Raw genomic sequence first — 14,437 nt, 5'->3', positions numbered from 1 at the left:
TTTATGTATTCATGTCTGTCTATCTGTGTTTTTGTAACTGTTGTTCAATAATAATCATTGATAGTCCTATTGGTGAATAACCTTGCAGTAAAAGCTCTTTGCACTCATTTTCATTTCTATATGTTGAATTCATATCATTTTTTGTAAGAAGTAACTACATGATGTGTCCAAACATTATCAAAGTTTGCTTTGATAAACATTTGTTCTCGTATAAATAGTCATTAGGTTTCTGAGTACTTTCATGATCGCTAACTTGGGGAAAACCAATTCACTCTTTAAAGGGAAGCTGAGACACCATTTTTGGAGAGTTTTCCATGGGTATGCTAAGTGTTATGCCAGAAAATAATTTGACCCTGAAAGTATGTCCCTATTTTTTTTCAGTTAAAAAGATGCACAAATATTATAAAAGTGTCACTTCATACTAATACAGATAGGTTGGATTGTTCATTATGGTAATAAAATAATAGGCTTAAAAAATAACTATATGCTACTATATATACAAAAATATAGATGATTAAAACTTAAATATAAAAAGTAAAGACAAGAGTACAAAATGAGAATGGAATAATGGAATGGAATGTTTACATATTATGTATGTATTATATAATCTAACCAGATTAAATAGACTGTTAACAAAATGGAAAAATAAATCTACAACATATATGAGAAGTAGATAAAATTTTAGCCTATCAGTAATTAGAAATTGAAAGGATAGGGCACACTCTCCTCAACAAATGGGATATCAATGGCAAGGTAATATGAAGATAAGTGTTTAACGTTACTGACATAGAAATGCTAATTAAAAGGGGAATACATTTTCAATTTGGCTAACTAAGATGGTAATGCTTAGTGTTTGTGAGGTTTTGGAGGAAAGTGCCTTATTACAGAAAATGCAAGTTGAAAAAATTTTGAATTTAATTGAGAAGGATGTTAATCTCACCACTTTTTAATAGTGAAAATTAGAAACAAGCTAAATTTAAAACTGACAGATTGATTAAATAATTTAAGATAATTTTATATGGATTACTAAGTAATCATTAAGTGATATTGTAAGAGAATATTTTAAAACAATATGGTCCAATTTGCATTGTTGAATTACAAGTAGCTTTTCTTTTTTCTTTGCTTGTCTCATTTTCTAAATTTTCAATACTGACCATGTGTGGCATGACTAACATGATTTTATATTTTTAATTATAGCAAGTTTCAATGTTACAACCTTGAAAAATTCCAGTTCCAACATTTTATCAGAAATATTAAGTCAATGCATGTTATGAATTGCCTTCTCAATCTAAATAGATAGGTGATTAAAATAGATTGATAGGTAGTATATTTAATTCATATAAATTATTTTAGAGACATGTCTACATCTGATATTTAACATATGTGTACAGAGGATTTTTTCAAAGTTAATATTTCTAAGACATACCTTGTAGCTGATGTGGGCTTGACAATATGCCTATAATATATAGTATATTTATTTCCAGTCAAATACCCTGTGTGGAAGGATTGCTGCAGGATATATGTAGTTAGCATAAGGGTTTTTATCCTTGTTTCCAAACAGGTCTTTGAGGTTTGAAGAGTGCTGGCATTTTAAAAAGAAACATGGATTCTGGCACACGTTATTAAACAGGCTTCTAAGAGACCACCCGAAGGTTTTACTTGTCTAAGTGGTTAAAACATTTATATTTCCCTAACCAAATTCCTTGCATATTGCAAAGTCATATTTTCCCATTCATTTAATTAATAATTTGTTATTTTTATTGTAACAAATTAAAGTTTCTTCTGGCTTTAGTTTTTCTTTTTTTTCCAGTCAATCCTTTCAATTTTTCTCTCTGATGTCTACATCAATTATTTCAGCCCTTAATGAATGAATCAAATGCTCCTGTATGGGTGTGTGCAGAGGAAAATCCCCAAGCAAGGATGCGTATGTTTTTTATTATACCTGGATAATGATAGTGTTTGCTAAATTCATGAGTAAACCATTCAATTACAATCAGAGTCTTAAAAAATTACAAGCTATAACTTTAGCTTTACCAAATTGAACCTAAACTATAGCTCCTAACTTTGTATTTTCTTCCCTATAAGTTACAGGCTATTTTTCATGTCTCCTATAATTTTCTAGTCAAACAGTTATAATTTCCACTAAACCTCAATTAAAAATAAAAAGGGAGTATAGAAGTTAGGAGAGCTAATTGCTTTCTTCAGTTTTGCCACCATGTAATCTTCAGCTAGTTGTTTTACATATTCCTTTTTCTAAGGAATTACTTATATATATATGTATATAAATTTATAGAGTTTATATATGAAATCTTATAAATATTTGTATATATGTCTTAGCTTGACCAGAAAATATTTAGCTAGGGAAAAATACCCTTTCAAATCATCACCTTCATTAACAAAACAATCATATGCTTGTGATCATAGTGGAAACATTTGTAGGAATAGTCTGAATATAATTTTTATTCATATTCATTTTACAGAGTTATCATAAGTGACTAACATAAGTAACTGAAAGTACTTTTAGGGAAAATGTTAGAAACAATAGAACAGTCTTAAAAACTGGATTAGAAGGACCCTGTCCTGTATAAACTGTTAAATGTCTGGCTTGAAACGTTCACTTCAATTTGAACCTGAGACAAGAGAGAATAATTAGGTGTTTCAGACAGTTGATAAGAAATGAATGTGAAAAGTGTAAACAGTAGGTAAAAAGACTTACATTCACTGCACATTTTTCAAGCATAAAGCACAGTCCAAACAAGCTTTTTTTTTTTTTTCCAGGAGTGACTCCATCAGCACACCTAATGTTTTCAGCTGCCATTGCTCTCAATGTAACTGACACAATTTTCTGACACTCTAATTACTGCTGGATGAAGTGGCCATTTAAGTCTGTATAAATCAAACAGTTTGGACAACACTGGCAGTATTTATAATGTCAGGATGAGCAGATGTTTCAAATTTTCCCTTATTTCCATATACATTCTGTTTGAACATGCCCTTGTCTATGTAAATGAAGGAGGCATTGGACTCCACTATTGCTCTAAGTTCATTTCTGTTCAAGTAATTGGACTGAGGATTTTAAATGGTTATAGTTTGCATGGTAGCATTTCAGGAGCTTTTGAGTTAAATCTTAGCACCTGCCTACCTCAGGAGGTTCTTGTATGATTAAAGTCCATTCATCTTTAAGCAGCTTTAAATGAGAAAATTAATTTATTCATACAAAGTTCGCATATAATTAAAATGTAAGGGGTCAAACTGTAGCTCAAGAACTCTTTTTAATATGGAGGTTCATCTTAGAAGTTTAGGTAGTAAAAAAATCTCTTCACAAAACAACTTATTCCATTCTGTAAATGTGCATTTAACAATTTAGCCAATTGAATTAAGGAAAATTTGTGTATTATGTACTATAGTACATGACGACTTGAATAAAATAACAGCAACATTTGGGTATCAGCAAATTGTCTCAATTAAGGCAATAACTACATGCTTTAGATTCAATGTAATATGTTTCTTCTTTAGAACCTCCGCATTTTGTCGTGAAACCCCGTGACCAGGTTGTTGCCTTGGGACGAACTGTAACTTTTCAGTGTGAAGCAACCGGAAATCCTCAACCAGCTATTTTTTGGAGGAGAGAAGGGAGTCAGGTATGAACTTGGTATATTATTTCAATCAGCAAAGTTGGGTGATATATATATATACACACGTACATATATATAGTCATATAACTGTCACATTAAGAAAATTGTGAAATCTGAATGTCATAGAAAATTTCAGCAATGAAAGAGAAGACAAAATTTTCTTCATTGTTGTAATTCTCAGAGCAATTTTTCCTGCCTGGTTTTGTTACAGGGGGTGGTATATAGAATAGTAATTATTTTATTATATAAAATTTACCTTCAGTTCCAACTCAGCAACATTTTTAAAAACTTTTTCTCAACATAATTAGTAATTATTTCTATTATATGGATATCAGTAATTATGTGTTAAAGGAGATTTATACACATTTAAAACATGATAATTATTCAGCTCAAGTTCCCTAAAAGCACCAGGAATCAGAAATATCTTCTTCTCTTCTTTTATATTTATATAATATAATACATTATTCAATTAAAAATATATAAAATAATAATAAATTTTCTTCAACGTAGATGTCATGTTAAATATAGCTCAGTATATTCTAATTCTTTGAAAACTTATATGTGATCACCATTTACTTATCAAACCATACTGTAACAATTTTATAAACCATAATTTTCTATATACCTTGAATCTAGCATATAGAAATCTATACCCTTGCAAACTCTAAGTTCACTATTTGGCTTCAGCTTAATGAAAAGGAAAATTTGAAACAATTTCACTTTGAAAATAATAGGAAACTTTAAAAAAGTGTTTAAAATCTATGTCCTCTTATTTCTTAATTCCAACATTTTATTAGAAATATTAAGTCGATGCATATTATGAATTGCCTTTTTTCTGATATTTGTAAAAATGAGTCTCATATATATATATATATATTCCTAACCTGTTTTATTTTTTGCTTACATCAATCTTGGGTGTGCTGCATCACTGTGTTGCTTTTACTGTGTTCATAGATAACATACAGATAGTTTATTCACTGTACTCAGTAATCTTTTGTAGGCAGTGCCATCAAGTTTTTCTTTTTCCTTTGGTAGGCAGATGTTAACTTGATTATGATATGTATGCCATCATTTGAGTTCTAGTAACTTTGTTGATTCTAACATACTTCATTTGGCCTCAAAGGACTAAACTTCCAGAGAGCAAATTAAAGACAAGAAAAAAACAAAATAATTAGGTCGAGCAGGAAGAATGGGAAGTGTATTATATAAGAAAATCTGTGTAGCAATAAAAGTAAACCCACTAGAAGTTTTCTTAATAAAGGAATATTTAAATGATTCATTTAATTACATAAATAAATTATTCCTTAAGTTTTTAAACTTTATATCAATTTTCAAGATACTTTTGGTTTGGTCTGTTTTAATGATACAACTTACTTTTTAAAAAAATTATTATTGGCTATAATATAATGTAAATGATATGTGTTGAAAGGCAACTAAACTTTTAAAAAGGAGCAAACTTTATTTTGTTAGCAGAACTGGTATTATTTTTTATTTCATGAGAGAAACAATGACATGATGTGTTATTTTGTATAAAATATACACTCCCTTTAGCAAACATTGTATCGTGATCCATGGTAGAAATTTATACCATAAAAATCACATCTTATCTTTACTTTGTTTTTAAGATAACTTTCTGCAGAAATAAAGCTCCATTATGAATTCTTAAATTCATTATATGCTCACCATTTAACAAGAGAAACAAGAAATTATTAATAATTTGAAAGTGGTTACTGAACTTTTAAAATGGAAAGCTATCAGAGATACTTGCTATGGGCAAAATGATATCCTTGATTTTACTTGTCAGAATATGCTTAAATTTGAATTTTCTTTTATAAGACTTAGTGTTTATAATGCTAATAATCATATGTATATGAAGCTTTTGACTGCTTTGGTTAAATATGTAAAACATTTAACTCTGATGATAGCTACTATCCTTTTAATTCTAGTATTGTTGACAACTGATAATTATAGAAGTATATGTCAATATGTAGAATTCATTTAGAATTTTTAATCATCCTTTTTAAGATTAGATCATTAAAATTTGTGTATTTATGTGTTTATGTGTTTGCACATCTATATATGTGAGCATGTGATGAAATAATATTTAGCTTATTTGTGTACGTATTTGTGTGGTGGATCTCTGTATGTGTGGTTGTGGATGTTTATATATCTACTTATAAATAAGAGTATATATATGCCAAATAATTGGAACATAGCAATTAACCTATTGTTACTCTTTTTTCCCAAATTTTGGGTTCTAGAATCTCCTTTTTTCATATCAGCCACCACAATCATCCAGCCGTTTTTCAGTCTCCCAGACTGGTGACCTCACTATTACTAATGTCCAGCGATCTGATGTTGGTTATTATATCTGCCAGACTTTAAATGTTGCCGGGAGTATCATCACAAAAGCATATTTGGAAGTTACCGATGGTAAAGTGGAGCATTTTATTTCAAAATGTCCAAGTTTGACTCAGGGTCTAATGGAAAGTGCCAGTGAATGTATTTTTTTTCAACTTTGTATCCTGACAGCAATTTTGGTATGAAGCTAAAGAGGAGGATAATATATGACTAAGTCTAAAATTATTCTTAATTTAACATGACCATACTTTAAATTTCTAGAATCAAGTAGGATTCATGAAAGCATGGCAATTATGCAAGAGAAACATTATACTGAATAGCTATACATAGGAATTTTTCCATGTTTTAGAAAATTAAAAGACTTTTTAAAAACTCTTACAGTAAAATATCATCCTTTCTCTTTTATCTAAATTAAGGAGATAAGTGAAGTATTGATAAATTCAACATACAATTCATGATAATAAAATTTTATTCTTAATAACATGATTTTGTTTTATCAACTCCCCTAAACGTGATCTTTTAATGCTGAATATATTATCATGACAGAGTGATGGAGATAATCTCCAAACCATTAAATGGATATTAGTAATAATAATATGGAATGAAAAAAAATGTTTATATGTTAATATAGTAAAAATATATACATATACACATATATTTTCTTGATGGTGTATAGTATCCCATTGTATAAATAACTCAGTTTATTCATGCATTCTTCTATTGATAGGTTGTTTTCCATTTAGGGCTTTTATGAATAAAACTAAATATATCTGTACAATTCTATCAGTGCACTCAATTATCTTGGTTTGCCTTTTGGTGATTGCATGTTCTCATTTCCCTACTTTTTTTCTCATATGTTACAGGTATAATTCTTTGTCAAGAATATGTATTATAAATATTTCTTTCCATTCATTGTTTTTTTCTAATTTTTAAAAATATATTTTATTGATTATATTGTTACAATAGTTTCAATTTTTTCCCCTTTGATCCCCTCTGCCCAGTACCCCCTTTCCCTACAGCAATCCCACCCCCCTTAGTTCTTGTCCATGGGTCGTGCATATAACCCTTTGGCTTCACCCTTTCCTATATTATTCTTAACTTCCCCCTGTCTATTTTGTATTTACCAATTATGCTTCTTAATCCCTGCACCATTTCCCCATTTCTCCTCCTTACCCCTCCAAGCTGATAGCCCTCTGAAAAATCCCCAAACCTATGATTCTGTTCCTATTCTGGTTTGCTTAGTTGGATTTTGTTTTTATTTTTTAGATTCAGTTGTTGATAGTTGTGAGTTTGTTGTCATTTTAATGTTCATAATTTTGATCTTCGTTTTCTTAAGTAACTCCCTTTGACATTTCATACAATAATAGCTTGGTGATGATGAGCTCCTGTAGCTTTACCTTGTCTGGGAAGGACTTCATCTGCCCTTCCATTCTAAATGATAGCTTTACTGAATAGAGTAATCCTTGGTTTTCATCACCTTGAATACTTCTTGCCAGTCTCTTCTTGCTTGCAAAGTTTCTTTTGAGAAATCAGCTGGTAGTCTTATAGGCATCCCTTTATAAGTAACTCTGCTTTTCTCTTGCTGCTTTTAAGATTCTCTCTTCATCTTTAACCTTTGACATTTTAATTATGATGTGTCTTGGTGTGATCCTTTTTGGGGTAGCTTGGACATTATGTCTATTTCCTTTGCCAAATATGGGGAGTTTTCCTTAATCATATTCTCACATACGTTTTCAATTTCTTGCTCTTCCTCTTCTCCTTCTGGCACCCCTGTGATTTGGATGTTGGCATATTTAAAGTTATCCCAGAGGTTCCTAAGCCTCTCCTCATTTTTTTCAATTCTTGTTCTCTCATTGTATACTGGTCGATTGTTGTTTTTCTCCTTATGTTATAAATCATTGATTTGAACCCCGGTTTCTTTCCCTTCACCATTGGTTTTGTGTGGATTTCCCTTCGTTTCATTTAGAGTAGGCTTCACTTCTTCCCTTATGCGTTTACCATACTTAAGCATATCTGTCAAGCCTGTGAGCATCTTTATCACCAGTGTTTGGAACTCTGCATCTATTAGGTTGACTATGTCCTTGCCATTTAGTTCTCCCACTGGAACCTCTTTTGTGCCACACTTCTCTGTCTCCTCATCTTGACAGGCTCCTGTGTTTGTTTGCCTTGTGTCTTAGGTAGAGCTGTTGCTCCTGTTAAGTTGTAAGGGGCAGAACCTTAGGTTTTCTCCTCAGTAGAGGGCAACCTGCTTCACCATGTTGTGGCGCTCTATGTGGGGGAGGGGTCTGAGAGGAAACAATGTCACTTGCTCAGCACTCTCCTATTTTCCAGGCAATTGTCCCACTGTGTATGGGACTGGCACCTCTCTAGTTGTTGCTCTGGCTGTCATTCCTAGGGTGGGTGGGTCTGTGGATGTTCTAGGTCCTTGGGGGCCCTTTAAACAAGCGTACACTGCTGAGAGACCAGCTGTTTATTCCTCCGCCCCAACCCCCACTGGTTTGCACAGTCAGAAGCAATGAGGCTTTATTTTCCCTGGCATTGGGACCATGAGCTCTGCGGTCTAGTGCTGAGAGTTCTCCCCAGGTGTCCCTCCTGACTTTTAAAAATGTGTGACTGTGCTTTCCAGCAGCTGGCCACTGCCACCACTGCTGCTGCCACCATACCGTGTCCTCTCCACCCTCCTCTGCCCCTCCTACCTGTCTGGATGAGTATTTCTTCTTTATATCTTTGTTTGCTGCACTTCCATGAAGCTCAATTTTCTGGAACTTCTGGTTGTCTCTAGTTTTGAGGTAGTTGTATTCCATCTTAGTTGTGGAGGGAGACACGGCCTGTCTGTCTAGGCCTCCATCTTGGCCGAAAGTCCCTCCATTTGTTCTTTAATGATGATTTTAGGGCTTAAGTAACAAATTTTAATGAGGACCAGTGTATTGTGTCTTTCTTTTATAGCTGATGCTTTTAGTTCCCTGTGCTACCTCGAGGTCATGAAAATGTTCTCCTAAGTCTTTTTATGCCAAATCTTTATAATGTTATTATCTGTACTTTGAGCTTTAAGATTTTAATTTGTCTTAAGTTAATTTTTATATGGTGTAAAATAAGGATCAAAATTCCTTTTCCCCTTATAGATACTACTTGTTCCAACATAATTTACTGAAAATATCATACTTTGTCCACTGAATCATAGTTGCATCTTAATCATAATTCAAATGAACATCAATGTGTGGCCTCCTTCTATTCCCTCTATTCTGTTCTGCTGATCTATATATGCTAGTATACGGTCTTAATTATTGTAGCTTTACAGTAAGTCCTTCAAACTGGTAGTGTAAGTGTCCAGCTTTATTTTTCTCATCTTGAGTTGGCTATTAAATGTCCTCTGCATTTTCTTATAAGCTTTAAAAACAACTTGTTAATTTCTATCCACATCCATGCACATAACCTAAACAAACAAAAAATCTGAGTTTGAATTATTAAACAGTTTTGGGGGAATTAATATTCTAATAATCCAAGCCTTCCTAATTATGGAAAATGGTATATTACACACACACATATTTATTTATTTATTTGTTTGTTTGTTTATTTATTTATTTATATATTTAAATTTCTCACCAATGTTTTAGTTTTCAGGATAGATGTCTTGCACATATTTTAGCAGATTTATACCTATTATGTTTTATGATTTTTGATGATCACATATATATATTAAATTTCATTATGCTATTGTTAAGGTAAGATGTACCTTACCTTAAAAGGTAAGCCTGTATCTAGTAACCTTGCTGAATCCACTCATTATTTATAAGAATTTATAGATACATTATTTTGAAATGCTTATGAACAAAATGTGTCAACTATGATACAAAGGAAACCAGTTTTACTTCTTTCCAATATTTATATCTTTTATGCCTTTTATTTTATTTTACTTGTATGTGGTCTGTGATTTCCAATAAAATTAGTAATATTGGTGGTAGTAGATATATTTTTTCTGATCTTAACTTCAAGGAAAAAGCATTTACTATTTTATCTGTCAGTGTAATATTAGCTAGGGTTTTATTGATATTATTTTGAAATTGAAATGTACTCTGAAGTGATTATTAATACATTAATTATTTCATTTCTCAATTCTCTCAGGATAAAGTTTATATTCATAAAATGCTTTATGATTCATCATCTCACCTCTCCGGGCTCATCTATGGATACTGTGTTGGTCACATGCCCAATATTATTGTGTTTGTTGTACTTTTCCTTTGTTTTATGATTTCTGTGAATGCTGTTTCTACTGACTTGAAATTTCAATTCGTTTAAGAAGCATTCCATAGCTCCTCAAATATGGGTACTATGTCCCTGCCACTGCTTGCTTTCTTTTCCTTCCTTTCTTTCTCTTTCTTTCTTTCCCTTTCCTTTGTTTTTCCTTCCTTCCTTACTCCCTTCCTCCTTTCTTCCCTCCCTCCCTCCCTCCTCCCTCTTCCTGCCTCCCTTCCTTTCTTTCCTTCCTTCCTTCCTTTCCTTCCTCCCTCCTTCCCTCTCTCTCTCTTTCTTTCTTTCTTTCTTTCTTTCTTTCTTTCTTTCTTTCTTTCTCTCTCTCTCTCTCTCTCTCTCTCTCTCTCTCTCTCTCTCTCTCTCTCTCTCCTATCTATCATCTGTCTACAGATTGCCTCCTATACCTTCATATCTTCTTTATTTTCTTTTAATCTTCATTAGACACTAAACTCATTGAGAGCAGGATCCATGTCTATCTAAGTAAGTTAAGTATATACCTAGTAATCTCCAAAGTCTGACACATGATAGAGGCTGACTAGATACTTTCTGCATGAGTGAAAGAAACAAAGAAGAAAGAAACACCAAGCTATTATTTATTATAATTCAAAATTAGGATTGTCTCATTCAAAAATCTAAACTGCTAGCCCTGTCTATGATATGTACAATACATGTACTGGCTAAATAAGCTAGAATAACCTAAAAAGAGTTTACAGTTTCTTACATTGATTACGGCTATTAAGTGATGGTTGCAAAGACCATGTAATGAATTTGACAATGATCAATATATGCAGATAAAGTAGAACATAGAATTGCACATACATTTGTAATTCCAGATTTATAAAGCAACTTGCATATAAAGGTATACATGAAAAAAAGGCCAAAGAAAACTATGGTAAAGTAGTTTTAAGTATCTCTCATTAGTATCATAATTAATAATTGAAAGCAAAGCTTTCCATGTGGCATCTAATATGGTATTATCCTGAATTGTTATATTAGAGAGACTGTATCAGGAATAGCAACTTTTGCTAAACTAAAATAAAAACAAAAACACTCTATTTGTGGCTTTTGGATTTATCCCCAATAGGAATTCACTCCTAGCATTCATGTTTCACCTGACAATCTCTGGGGACATGTGAGGTGGTTTTGTGTTTGCAATGGGGATACTATATTTTTAGTTTTTTTTTTCTTTTCTTTATTTTGGAGTTCATTGAAATTGTACAAGCAGCCTACAGCCATGGATTCATTCTTTAGAGGTAAACGGTAATTATCTTGAGTACTGACAGTATCGGTACTTATACTTCACCAAGTCAAGTCAAGAGGATAGCTAGTAGAGTACTTTCTGGATACTATTTGACATTAGCTTCTTGACCTTCTTTTTTTACTGTTTGCAGACAACAAAGACAAAGGCAGAATAAAACACAAGGTACAGAAAATGGTGAAGTAGCAGCTTTCTTTGAAATGTTGCTTCTCTGTATTTGTGGCCTACCCCAAGTGGCAAGCATTTGACTCAGGAACATAAAAATTCATATCACCTATTTAATTATAAATGTTCTTCTCTTTATTACTACAGTGTAAGAAAAAATAAGTTAATAAATAATGTAAATAATTTAAAATCACTTGTATTTAACTTTCAAAAGTTATTAATATACAGTGGAAAGAATGTTAACTTTTAATTTTTTAAAGTGAGATTTGCCAGTTACTACTTGATTTGGGCAAATCATTTGACCTTTCAGTTTTAGTTCCCCGTTTCCTAAAATGGCCTAATAACCTTTTCACAGCCTAGCTCATAGATTTGTGAGACATATTTGCAAACTGATAGCAATTATGACATACTATAACATATTTATTGGCGTATGTGTGATTTTTTTCATACTTAAATCAGTCATTGTGCATTATTTTGTATTTTTCCACTTAAAATTATTTTATAAATATATTTACTAACATAGTCTTCATGATCATTGTTTTTGAGGTGACAGATATTAAGTCCAGTCATACGCCCTCATTTTTAAGGGTCTTTAAGTCTTCCATTAAATGTGGATAAAAGATAGGTAACCTTGATAAACTCTGTTGTGACAGGGTTAGGCCATCTGTAACACTGCTTATTCCACCACTGTTACCACCAGAGTGCAGATAAAAAGCTAGTTATTCAGTGCTTTTTTGCTGGGCACTGTGCTAAGAACTTCTCAGGTATCAACAGTTTCAAATGTGATGTCTCCTTTTACAGACAAAGAAACGGAGTCCAAGAATGGTGAAAAGGTGTGCCCACATCATAGAGATAATAAGTGGCAGAATGAGATTTAAAGCAAAATCTTGCACTGTCAGTCTGGTAGACATTTTGCCACATGAGGCTATTTAAATTAGAATGTATATTGATTACAATGGAATAAAATTGCACACCCAGTTCCTTACTCACACTAGCCACACTCAGGTGCTCAGTAGTCACTTGAACTATTGGCTTCTGGGTTGAAAAGCATAGATATGGAACATTTTCATTTTACAAAGCTTCATCTTCCTGATTCCAAATTTGGACTGTGTACTTATTCACTTTGTTAAAATGTATTTCTGTTTTCATAACTTTCTACTGTACTTACCTGATAATCCATTCTAATCATCTTAGTGTAAAACATTAGAACTTTAATTTGAGGTTCATCTCATAAATCTTAAAGTTAGTTTTAACTCAGAAATGTACTATACTCTTTAAGAAAATTTACATATTTCATCAGTATTTTTTCCTTATCTGTGACAACACCAAGATGTTTTCTTTTTCTATCAAAAAAAATGAGGAATTTCTTCAATTAATGCTTTTAGCTCTGATTTGCATTTTTTACAGAAAAGATTAGTGTGATATGACAATTCATATATGTCTGGCTTTTTGCAATTAACAAAGCACTTTCATGTCTACTGTTCCATTTAAATCTTCATAGCAGTCCTCTGAACTGGTTAGAACAAGTTTTATTATCCTTAAATATTGTTATATTTACAGATAAAAAACCTGAGGCTTTGAGAATTTAAGAAACTTGGCAAGTGATGGATGATGGAACTGATAATTGACCTTACTCCACTTTCCTTGCTTTAGTTTTGTAAACTACTGTGTGTAAACCAGGAGGAAAATATGACAGAGAAATGGCATCATTAAACTGGATTGGGCTGGGGCAGGGAGGTGTGGATGATGCTAAATATAATGCAAATGTCTCTGAGGATATAGAAAATTGAATAAATCCCCAGGCATTGGATTGCATATATATAAAACAAGACTACTAAATGTAAACCACTCTGTTACTGGACTTAATTCTAATAGTTTTAAAGAAGCACTCTGTTACTAATTTAATTAATGCCTGAAAATAAATATTCGTTTATTTTTACAATCAATAGAACATAGGTGGCAGCGTCTTGTAAATGTCCAAATTCAATATCAACATTTCCCTTTCTCTTCATACTTATCAGAAGGGCCTCTGATTTAATTTTAGCCAATCTCAACAGATAAAGTAGAAAATTAAATAATTCTAAGCAAATGAATTACTGGATTATATTTTTCATCCATGGAATATCTGAAATGCTTCTGCCAAGTTTCAACTCCAACCTTCTGATACACCACCCCCGTTATTAACAAACTTCACACTAGTAACCAAGGATGGAAGAGAATCGGAAGGGTAGAGTAAAAATGCACAGTTGCTGATTCCACTCCCTTGCTTTCTTGCTTTTCTCAAATTGAATGCACAAAACTAATAATTATTGCATGATAAGTGAGGAACAAATTGAAGTGTGACTCCAGCTTGTGAAAATCTTTGATGCATAAATCTTGGAACATGACACATCCAGCTTTGCAAATTGTTGCATCCAAAATTTAGTTACTCTGGCAACCAGCTTCCTCTAATCAGGCAACTTCTGAGAATTGTCTTTTTGTATATTTGTAACGTTTACAGTTTTTAAAGCTTATTAAGGAAAATTGTTATGCTTACTTTTTAATTTTTAATTTATTTAAAAAAATATCTATGACATTTCACCTAAATTGCCTAGTTCAGGAGATGAGAACATCTCTCTATAGCAAGGTTTATTCTAGTTCCACCACAGTGTTTTAGGTCTTTCCTAAAATAAATTCTTCATTTTCTCAGATAATATATTTAGGTTTTAGATTTTTATATAAAATAATACTTTAATTTATATATAACAAAAATCCCTTCAATTGTTTC

At 32.0% G+C, this 14,437-nt stretch overlaps 1 protein-coding gene across 1 annotated transcript in view; it reads left to right on the top strand.

The window, feature by feature from the left end:
* The window catches only part of ROBO1 (roundabout guidance receptor 1), a 424,735-nt gene that overhangs the window by 334,785 nt on the left and 75,513 nt on the right, over window positions 1–14,437 (top strand). The window contains exons 8-9 of the mRNA XM_090275922.1: window positions 3,517–3,641; window positions 5,897–6,068. Of these exons, the coding sequence (XP_090132048.1) occupies window positions 3,517–3,641; window positions 5,897–6,068 (297 nt within the window). The remainder of the gene's footprint in view (window positions 1–3,516; window positions 3,642–5,896; window positions 6,069–14,437) is intronic.

The sequence above is a fragment of the Furipterus horrens genome, unplaced genomic scaffold (genome assembly GCF_987537825.1).
Source record: "Furipterus horrens unplaced genomic scaffold, mFurHor1.1.pri manual_scaffold_1, whole genome shotgun sequence".
NCBI lineage: Eukaryota > Metazoa > Chordata > Mammalia > Chiroptera > Furipteridae > Furipterus > Furipterus horrens.
The sequence above is the reverse complement of the archived record's forward strand: the minus strand, read 5'-3'. Positions and strand labels throughout refer to the sequence as shown.